General features: G+C 41.7%; 1 protein-coding gene across 1 annotated transcript in view; it reads right to left on the reverse strand.

The window, feature by feature from the left end:
- Positions 1 to 11,021, reverse strand: part of LOC124775575 (beta-glucuronidase-like) — a 132,897-nt gene extending 121,876 nt beyond the window's left edge. Inside the window, exon 1 of the mRNA XM_047250409.1 lies at positions 10,821 to 11,021. Coding sequence (XP_047106365.1) covers positions 10,821 to 11,021 — 201 coding nt within the window. The remainder of the gene's footprint in view (positions 1 to 10,820) is intronic.
- Between the last annotated feature and the right edge of the window lie 875 nt (positions 11,022 to 11,896).

The raw sequence follows: 11,896 nt of genomic DNA on the forward strand, positions 1-11,896 counted from the left end.
ATGTAGTGTGGCGCATTGTCAGGTACCAAATGAAAGAATTGTATGCTATAGCGAGGCATAATAACAGTGTTAATTGGGCACAGTACAAAAAGCATCAAGAGGAATTAACACTGTGGGTCCAAAATGCGACACTAGAAGATCCTGTTGCTATGCATTGTCGGCGATTAGTACCTTAAGCAGCACCAGCAGCTTCTCATTGAAGTAAGATCAGACCAACTTTAATATTTAGAAATGTATCAAGGTTGGCCAGCATAGTAGTTTCATTTTGTGAACAATTACCAACTTAACGTTAACTCTGTGTTACAAGTGCTCAAACCTGAACAATTACCAAGTAGGGTCATACCCCATCATTATTAATTAAAACCGAGTGTTGCCGTTGATAATAAAAAGACTAAAATTGCTGAGCTAATTTAATTTTGATGATGTGTGTAAAATGAAGGCTTTCAAAACTTAAAAAATAGTTGAGACTAATAGTTAAAGATAATGGACTTTGTTGCTCGGTGAATTTTCAGTGACTATGAAAAAATAACGTAAGGGAGTTTTCAAGGATTATTGTACATCAGAATGTATAATTTCCTTGTGTAATCACTAATCTGTGCTCTCATTTCCAAAATACGTAAGAGTTTTAAGCAAACGTTAATCAGTAATTATTTAATGAAAGTTACATACTAGTGAGACACATTTATTTAAGAACAGAAATATTAGTAGTAGGCATCATAGTAGGCTGCGCAAAGCTATTTATTACGCAAACTGATTGCCAAAGAATTACCAGTCAAGTGCATACGCTTAGTGCATTTTTTTACTGATTTCACGATTAGATTTATTTCATGTTGCTAACTGTGATTTGGAATCTAAGCTCGAGTCGGCGTTATTGTGCAGACTCCCGCCTGATGGTTTTGCATTAATTGTTACGTAAATACTTTTCCAAATTGACTAACGCAGTCAGCTGGCGACCGTTTTCTATTAACATTGCAAGCTATATTAAAAAATATTTAACTTCATTATCTGCAATTTCACTAACTACTTTGTAGTTTTTATCATTTGTCAAATTTCTTTCGACCGTTATCGCGAAGTTGCATCCGCGCAATAACAATCCGGCTATAACTGATTCTACATGCTTTTGGATTTAATTTGTTCCTTGCAGCCGATGCTTTTTCCCGGACAACAGGGACATTAGGAATAGGTGTCATCAATTATTTCAGTTATCCGAAAGTGTAGGTTCGTTATATGCTGTGTATAATTTAATGATGTCATAGCATCTTCCATGGAAAATGGTGGCGAATAATATCACAACAGGATAATTTAATATCATATTCCGCGGTTTGTCTGTGACAGAGTGCAATATCGCAATGGACAGACTGTGTCGCTGACGGTGTTGTGGAGAACAATGTTTCCTACATCCCCTGTTTTTAATACAGTAATTCTATCGCAGTCAGAGTAGCTTATTATAGCAATATCCATGTAGAATATAATTATTTCCCTACCTGTACGCCAGTAGACAAGCAGCAGAAACTATGTTAAACCCAACACAACGATTGTTCTGTAAGTTATTCGTTAACATACAAGCAATTGGCACAGAGTAGAGCGGAGCACACAGCAAATACTGTTAGATGGTGTTTAATACACTTAAAAAAGTCTTGCACAGTGTAAAACACACGATGAATCCTGTTTACAGCTATAAGATTCTATTGTGCATTTTGTATTCTAAATGCAGTGGTATTCTGTGTCAATAAATACGAATTGTAAGTTCTGTCGATAACTACGTAACAACCGTTTCCCGAGTTTAAAACTGATGCATTAGCAGATTGCAATGGTAATTTTGAACTGCTCAGTAGCAGCCGGTTGTCATATTCCAATGGTGAGCATCTCTGCGAACAGAAAAAAATGTCAGCCTATGTGTGGTGTTCTGCAGTTTGCATACTTGAGTAATAAGCCCCCAAGCATGGTACGTATGCGAAAGAAAAGAAAACCAGAAATTTAGGACTTCGAAGTCATGTAGGGGTTTGCTAAACTTTCAGCTATCTTTACAACTATCCACATCCCACACACGTAGATCATTGTAAATGGAAGATTCTTTAGGATTTCGCCAGGACAGTAAATAAGAAAGCATAATATATTGTCAAACTTTATTCTTGTCTGTACGTTCACACACAGAAAACTACTCTTTCTTTACTTTTATTTGGTGTAGTTTTAATAATATCTAGTTTCATTTTTAACTTATAATTTATATCTACATTTAACTGTCCTAACCCTTTCTTCAGCCAGTAATTTTACAGGTACAAGGAAGATATGTTCTCGAAGTCCAATACATATCAAGGTTTTTTCCTGAAAACTATCTCTTTTATGGCTTTGACAATTAGCTCTGTTGTTTCCAGCAGTTTTTCTAGGCAAGAACATGGCGAATTTTAATTTTTTATCTCTCATTTCGTGCGTAACATTATTGTTATAACACTTCACATCTTCCTGGGTGCACGCTACCGGCTCTCCTGCTGCACATTTTTGTGAAATTTCAGCATACAACTTTATGTTTACAACGTTTGCAAACGAGCAGCCAATATATGTTGTTATTCCGTTGGTTTTAAACTCTGCAAGTGGTTGTTCTGTTGCTAGGTACACAATATCCAGTCCAACACATTTGGATACGGTGTAACCATCCATTGTGAGCAGATCCAGGTGGGAATGGAGCTTTGTAAACAGATTTTTCGTGTGTTCTTTATTGTTGTTAACATGTTCCAATCCATCATTTTCGGGCAGGATTCGAACACATGGCCACTTACCAGTGCTATTAACAGTCTCTGTTTAAAACAATATGATCGCCTTGCCTGCACATCTGTAATAGCTTTTCCTTGTTCTGTTTCGTACACACACCACAGTAACTCCACTTAAAGGCGTAATTTCTATGACGGAGAATGGTTTAAATCTCTGCGATTTGGCACTCTGTCACACACAAGTCGCGGAATATACCGTTAAATTATACTGTTATATTATTGTTCGCCGCCAATTTTTGTGGAATACTCTATGACATCATTAATTTATACACATCACAACATGAACGATGTGACTGAGGGCTTGTTTCAGATGAGGCAGCATCATGGGTTGGCAGAATCTATAATGTTTCCCGTTGTGACCCAAAAAATTTAGAACATTACAACCCCCACATCGACATGTGTGTACAATATAGAGAATATCGCTACTTTGATATGTGTTGTGGCATTTGTTTAGAATATAAAGCAATGGAGGGTGGCATTAGGCATATTTTGATGGTTCAATGCATCTGCAAGGCGTATGAAATCGAATTTTGGTAGCAATTTTGCTTATATTTCGATAAACATGTGGTTCAATAAGCTATACAGATTATTAGATTTGGCAATATTTAATTTGTGGTTGACAGTTGTGAGATGTTTCACAATATATGGTAAGTAGGGGGTCTCCTACTACGCCTCCCCTCCCCCTAAATGCCCTTAACAAGTGGCCAGATGCGGTTATGCTGACGTCATGAGTCCTGAAATGGCCTTAACGGTAAGAACATGCTGATACTGATGTTACATGATAAAAGCCCTTCAGAAGTGGCCAGATACGGTTATGCTGACGTCATGAGCCCTGAAATGGCCTTAACGATAATAACGTGCTGAGACTCATGTTACATGATACCTGGTCCTCCCTCCCACACCTCCTCTCCCCTCGCCGGCCTTGGTATGAGGTTCCCAGTACGGCCTTCGAGATAAGGAAGTGTTGATGCTGCTGCTAGCGAAATATGACATGCACGAGTGTCTCACTTGCAATATGATACCGCAGATAAAAAAACGCTGACAGGTGCTGAGTCAGCGGTTTATGGCAGAACATACACAGCCCTGCTACTAGACCGTGCAGCGTAGAATGACAATTGTTTGATCAGTCTCGTGTCGCCTTTTTCTGACAGAATGATGTATCTTTGCCAAAACGAAAAAGTATCAGTCAATCTTTCTGCGAATGGAGAGCTTTGACTGACTTTCAGCAGACAGGAATGCTAAACTGTGAAAGTCAGTTTTGGTCTATCATGTATTTCTGAGCAAAGATATCACTTTCTCCTTGTTCGTCGTCCTGTGCAGCACGTTGTAGCAAGTAGTTTTGCAGACATTTGTATAGACTGAATGCCTTCTACCAGCAAACATCGCTAGTATGAAGCTTAGCCTGCCGCAAGCATTGCAGTTGCCTTCATATGACTGCGAAATATGATAGAAGTCAGGTTAGTTTCACTCGTATTCTTTACATGTAGTTTGTGTTCAGATTTCACATACAGAATATCGAGTCTTTATTCACATTTCACTTTTTACAGAACACTTGTTGGTCTGAATCCGTCTCTATTAAGCATTTGTAAACTTAAGTGGCTTATAAGTAACTTTTTCCATTCAATGCCAAGTTTCCAGGGACTTTGTAATTTTACTTCCTTTGAAATCTGAGACGTTTTTCAAAAGGAATGTTAGCTAATGTTATTCCTTGTTTATTCATCGCCACCACGACAAGGTTGTGAAACTAATGTATTGGTAAATTATACTGTTCATCTATTGCATTTAGAGTTCGCAAATACATTAAATCACACGTTTTCCAGGTGTTATCAATTTCAGGCGTTTGTGTTTGTCTCCATGTTATACTTCTCATGCACTTCCACAGAATGGTGCGCTTGAATTGGGTGTTGCTCTGCACATGGCGTTTTATAATCGATTATCGGCAAGCAGGATAAGTTGAAGCTGATGTAGTCACACCGAGATTTTGTCCTACTGAGACTACCTAACTGTGGACCATTGCATTCACAACACATGCTAAATGTTTATAGATTATTAGGCAAAATAGGTAACAAACGACCAAGAAATTTGTTCCTGCACAGATCTTACATATGAGGTGTGATTTGCAACAGTTTGACATAGCGTTGCATGCGATTAACAGTTTCACGCTCGTATCCTATGGGGTTGGGTTGGGTTGTTTGGGGGAAGAGACCAAACTGCGAGGTCATCGGTCTCATCGGATTAGGGAAGGACGGGGAAGGAAGCCGGTCGTGCCCTTTCAAAGGAACCATCCCGGCATTTGCCTGGAGCGATTTAGGGAAATCACGGAAAACCTAAATCTGGATGTTCGGACGCGGAATTGAACCGTCGTCCTCCCGAATGCGAGTCCAGTGTGCTAACCACTGCGCCACCTCGCTCGGTCGTATTCTATGTTGAATTGCGTTACTTAAGAGAGACATTCACTATTTTTTGTTGCGCTTTACGTGAGCTCGTCTTCTCTTGTCATTAGCACCAAGGTTAGTGACATTCACGTTCTGAGGTAACTTTCAGGGAATGAAATGGGTTCATCACTTTGCATCAACACTCGTAGCTAGGGCGATTTATAACCTGGAAAATCTGAAATAGTGGACGCTTGAAGACAAATTGCTAATATCTATCGAAAAGCTACTTAGAAAATTTAGTAGTCACATTAATAAGAGAACATTCTTCAGGAATCTGTGTATCTGGTCCTTGCAGAAGTAAAAAGATAAAATTAGACTAACAACAACTTCTTTAGAGGCCTATAATTAACAATTCTTTTCTAGATAGTATCTGAAAGGGACATGTAGTGTGGTTCGAGAAGTAGCGAGTGCACGTGTTTTGAAATACTGCAAGGTGTGGAGTGCACCGACGACCAGATGAGGCGTTTTAACACGAGTGGTGTGGAAGGTGTATTTTGGACTGTAAGTGTTGCTCTGATGTTTGGCGGGTGTTTGTCGTACCATCACTTGGGTATAGTCATTCAGGATATCGTGAATGTGAATCCGATTTTAACTGAATGTTCTCAGTGATTAAGTATTGTCCTGTTTTCTATATGCACGTGATGACTATGCCAAGAACACTCCTATCTTCCAATATAAACAGACATATTCACGGGTCCACATGCATACGTTCCTGGTTTGATAAAAACTACGGCAACCGCATTGCACCTCCATTAGCGCGATAAATCAGCTGATGTTACTAACATATGAAATGTCTGGAATTAACTTGTGAATCGTAGCGATCAACAGCCCCGCAATGTGGTAGCACTGTGGGATGTAATCATCAATCAGTGGCGTCAGCTGCATACGGCGTAGCTGAAAAAAATTGTAGACTTCCTTCCTCGGTGAATTGAGGGTATTACGCAACCTAGAGGCAATTTTACACGGTATTATCGTAAAGTCACCCCAGGGCGACTAAATTTTTGTCCAGAGTGTTTATATGCGCTATGTATTAAGTGATCTATAGGCTTAGTGTTAATTGTTTCCGTTTCTGGAACGGTATTTTTAAAAAAATGAGTAATAACGAGTATAGCTGACGTCCATTAAATACGTGAGTTTTTGTTTTTATTGGGACGCCCCGTCCCCCCTTAGTGAAATTTGATGAGATTTAGCGTCCCCCTCTTCCCCTAACGTGGGATTTACCCTGTAATTCTTAAATAATTAAACTTATTTCATGTGTTCGTGGCTTTTTTTCATACCACTAAAATACCTATTAGGTTGTTCGGAATTAATTCCATAAAGCAAAATGTTATCCGTTCTAGGAATGGATATGCTCTGAATATTCTCTGCTGTTTGGCAGCTTTCAAGACAATCAATAAAAAAACTCTTGTAGTCCATCTTAAAGGTAATTATCGTTTTTGCCTCTAATTTTACAGAAAAAAATGTAGTGCCTAGATTTAGTAAGTGTTTTGAATAGTGTTTTTAACACGCGATTAAAAACACTTTATTTTAAACATGTCAATCCTGACTAGTATTCAGACAGACAGGCAGAGACAGCTGGAAAAGAAGGCTCTGCGACAATAGTATTAATCGTTTTGACGGGTAGCGAAATAATTGACATTTTTTAATGTAATACATACATTAGACGTCATTGGAGCTTGACTTATTTTGCAGATGAAAAACAACACCGTTTGTACTTTCCTTTGAACCACATGATTACGTAGCTTTCCAATCTACTGATTTATGTGATCAGTAAAATAGTTCTCGTCAGTGAACTTCAGCTTAGCTTTCTTCCACAAAAGATCAGCTTCCCGCTGGCGAATTTGTTTCGACTTGCCGGAGTGCTGTGTAACATAAGCTTTGTCGATGTTTTGATATAAATTGATTTCGAACACAATAACATCGACCTTATATGCGTTGCAGAATATCGCAATTGACTCACTAACTAACATGCAGTGATTTCGACCTGCGCGGAAGGGAACTAACCGAATGAAATCACGGCACTTATTCCATATCTGGGAATCCCAGGCATGCACACGTGTAAAGCACTCAGGTCAGAGAGCCCATAAAGATTGGTGGACACTATAGTACTGTCTATGCTCAAGATTAATTCTACAAAATAAAATGTTAGTTATAATAACGTAAATTCTCTGAACTAATAAGTCGACATGAGATTTTCATTGCCCCGCATTTTTTTGTGTGGGGTTTTGGGCGCAAAACATCTAAGGTCATAAACGACCAGTAAAGAACCAGAGAATGCTGGGACCGCGAGAGGAAAAAACCGTTGCGAGGTCCAATACAAAAAGGAAGAAAAAACAAATCTAAAACATCAAGACGTTACGGAAGAGTATCTAAAAGACGTCGACAAGAAACCGGAGTCACCAGGTAGAAATTAAATCTCTTTTGCCATATTACTTGCTTTTTAGAAACTTAAACGAAAGCCACAGCTCGCACGTCATCTGCTAAAATGTCTGGCAAAGCGGACGACTGCCCAACACTGAAACGTAAGTGGCTAAAATAAGGGCAGAGGATCAGAAAATGTCTGACTGTTAATGGCTGGCTACAGAAAGAACAGCTGGGTGCAGGGTCGCCATTCAACAAGTGGCGGTGACTAAAGCGGCAGTGCCCTATTCGCAACCGAGCCAACGTTACTTCCTCACGGCGAGACGGCCGGGAGAAAGTCGACCAGGCTGTTCGGAGAAGTTTCACTTCTACATCTAGATTTAAGTGCTTGGCAGAGGGTTCATCGAACCACAATCATACTATCTCTCTACCATTCCACTCCCGAACAGCGTGCGGGAAAAACGAACACCTAAACCTTTCTGTTCGATCTCTGATTTCTCTTATTTTATTTTGATGACCATTCCTGCCTATGTAGGTTGGGCTCAACAAAATATTTTCGCAATCGGAAGAGAAAGTTGGTGACTGAAATTTCGTAAATAGATCTCGCGGCGACGAAAAACGTCTTTGCTTTAATGACTTCCATCCCAATTTGCGTATCATATCTGCCACACTCTCTCCCCTATTACGTGATAATACAAAACGAGCTGCCCTTTTTTGCACCCTTTCGATGTCCTCCGTCAATCCTACCTGGTAAGGATCCCACGCCGCTCAGCAATATTCTAACAGAGGACGAACGAGTGTAGTGTAAGCTGTCTCTTTAGTGGACTTGTTGCATCTTCTAAATGTCCTGCCTATGAAACGCAACCTTTGGCTCGCCTTCCCCACAATATTATCTATGTGGTCTTTCCAACTGAAGTTGTTCGTAATTTTAACACCCAGGTACTTAGTTGAATTGACAGCCTTGAGAATTGTACTATTTTCGAGTAATCGAATTCCAACGGATTTCTTTTGGAACTCATGTGGACCACCTAACACTTTTCGTTATTTAGCGTCAACTGCCACCTGCCACACCATACAGCAATCTTTTCTAAATCGCTTTGCAACTGATACTGGTCTTCAGATGACCTTACTAGACGGTAAATTACAGCATCGTCTGCGAACAACCTAAGAGAACTGCTCAGATTGTCACCCAGGTCATTTATATAGATCAGGAACAGCAGAGGTCCCAGGACGCTTCCCTGGGGAACACCTGATATCACTTCAGTTTTACTCGATGATTTGTCGTCTATTACTACGAACTGCGACCTTCCTGACAGGAAATCACGAATCCAGTCGCACAACTGAGACGATACCCCATAGGCCTGCAGCTTGATTAGAAGTCGATTGTGAGGAACGGTGTCAAAAGCTTTCCGGAAATCTAGAAATACGGAATCAACTTGAGATCCCCTGTCGATAGCGGCCATTACTTCGTGCGAATAAAGAGTTAGCTACGTTGCACAAGAACGATGTTTTCTGAAACCATGCTGATTACGTATCAATAGATCGTTCCTTTCGAGGTGATTCATAATGTTTGAATACAGTATATGCTCCAAAACCCTACTGCAAACCGACGTCAATGATATAGGTCTGTAGTTCGATGGATTACTCCTACTACCCTTCTTAAACACTGGTGCGACCTGCGCAATTTTCCAATCTGTAGGTACAGATCTATAGGTGAGCGAGCGGTTGTATATGACTGCTAAGTAGGGAGCTATTGTATCAGCGTAACCTGAAAGGAACCTAATCGGTATACAATCTGGACCTGAAGACTTGCCCGTATCAAGCGATTTGAGTTGCTTCGCAACCCTAAGATATCTACTTCTAAGAAACTCATGCCAGCAGCTGTTCGTGTTTCAAATTCTGGAATAGTCCATTCGTCTTCCCTGGTGAAGGAATTTGGGAAAACTGTGTTCAATAACTCCGCTTTACCGGTACAGTCGTCGGTAACAGTACCATCGGCACTGCGCAGCGAAGGTATTGACTGCGTCTTGCCGCTTGTGTACTTTACATACGACCAGAATTTCTTCAGATTTTCTACCAAATTTCGAGACAATGTTTCGTTGTGGAACCTATTAAAGGCATCTCGCCCGCACTGAAGTCCGTGCCAAATTTCGCGCATCTGTAAATTTTAGCCAATCTTCGGGATTTCGCGTTCGTCTAAACTTCGCATGCTTTTTCCATTGCCTCTGCAACAGCGTTCGGACCTGTTTTGTGTACCATGGGGGATCAGTTCCATCTCTTACCAATTTATGAGGTATGAATCTCTCAATTGCTGTTGCTACTATATCTTTGAATTCGAGCCACATCTCGTCTACATTTGCATAGTCAGTTCGGAAGGAATGGAGATTGTCTCTTAGGAAGGCTTCTAGTGACACTTTATCCGCTTTTTTAAATAAAATTATTTTGCGTTTGTTTCTGGTGGATTTGGAAGAAACGGTATTGAGCCTAGCTACAACGACCTTGTGATCACTAATCCCTGTGTCAGTCATGATGCTCTCTATCAGCTCTGGATTGTTTGTGTCTAAGAGGTCAAGTTTGTTTTCGCAACCATTTACAATTCGCGTGGGTTCGTGGACTAACTGCTCGAAATAATTTTCAGAGAAAGCATTTAGGACAATCTCTGAAGATGTTTTCTGTCTACCACCGGTTTGAACAAGTATTTTTGCCAGCATATCGAGGGAAGGTTGAAGTCCCCACCAACTATAACCGTATGAGTGGGGTATTTATTTGTTACGAGACTCAAATTTTCTCTGAACTGTTCAGCAACTTCTCTGAGTTTGTTCCCGTGAAGGGAGCACCAGTGGTCATGCCAAAGTGACGCGATACGCTGATAGAGGAAAGTACAAATATCTTGCGAGGGAACAGAGTAAGAGGCGGGCCGACCGAGATGGACGGCGGCCTTGGCTGCAGCATCAGCAGCGTCATTCCCAGGCAAACCAACATGGCCAACAACCCACATGAATATAACTTGATTGCCCCCCATTTAAATGATATTTGGTGAGATTTTGCCGTACCCCTCTCCCCATTTTGAACTGAATTAATGGATGTGACCTTACTTTCTGCTGTATTATGCTGATGGATTTAGTGTCTTTGCCGTGGAAGCTTCTTAAGGAGATCAAGGCCAGAAATGTTGTCACATTATCGACTGAGGATTCAAGACGTATCGACGTGAGTGCAGTTGGCATCCTGGTTGCTGGCAGCATGTGTCGAGGCGTACCTGGCTGAGATCGGCGGAGTACCAGGCGTCGTCGTAACCCTGCGTGCCGGGGTCCAGGCGGAAGCTCCAGACGCCGTCCAGGGAGCGCAGCTCGCGGGACTCCGAGTCCCGAGGGAAGAGCAGCCCGCCGCCCACCGCCGGCGCCGCCCATGCCGCCCACGCCGCCAACCCCAGCAGAAAGCGCACCGCCCACTGCCGCATGTCCGTCACCTGCGCGGAACACGCCATGCGTCAGGTAATGCTCGCTACACAGTAGAAGCGGATGCGATTCCCGCACCACACCATGGCAGTACATTCACCACTCAGTTACGCACACAGAAACTAACCTAGGTACTTACTACAAACAGCTCTGTCCATGACTGTGATACGAGACCTATACTGGACTTACATTTACCCATAAATAACAAACATAAAATTCAGAAGAATATTTTCTATCAAGGAATAGAACTGTACAATAAATTGTCTAAAGTCCAGGCTTCAAGACTTCGTAACTAAAAGTCTAAGAAGCCGACCTTGCCTCGGATACTGGACCGAATACAAAATAAGCAGTCTGGACCAAGGCAAAACAAAACCAAATCCACTTTGAGTCTGTCCTGTAGCAAGCGGCAAAGTGACCAGCGCCTGTTCACCTGTGATAAAGAAAGCACTCCGTCTTCAGGCCACGAGTGGCCTACCGGGACCATCCGACCGCCGTGTCATTCTCAGTGGAGGATGCGGATATGAGGGGCGTGGGGTCAGCACACCGCTCTCCCGGTCGTTATGATGGTATTCTTGACCGAAGCCGCTACTATTCGGTCGAGTAGCTCCTCAACTGGCATCACGAGGCTGACTACACCCCGAAAAATGGCAACAGCGCATGGCGGCCCTGATGATTCAAGTGCCGACCACGCCCGACAGCGCTTAACTTCGGTGATCTCATGGGAACCGGTGTATCCACTGCGGCAAGGCCGTTGCACCTGTTTAGCAGTGGTGTGGCTGAAATTTATATTCTGCAATAACCCTTCCGGTCTTAACAGTCTGAGTTTACGCAAAGAGTCTACTCAACCCCACCTCGTAAATCATCATGGAGCATTTTG

The sequence above is a fragment of the Schistocerca piceifrons genome, chromosome 1 (assembly GCF_021461385.2).
Source record: "Schistocerca piceifrons isolate TAMUIC-IGC-003096 chromosome 1, iqSchPice1.1, whole genome shotgun sequence".
NCBI classification, from domain to species: domain Eukaryota; kingdom Metazoa; phylum Arthropoda; class Insecta; order Orthoptera; family Acrididae; genus Schistocerca; species Schistocerca piceifrons.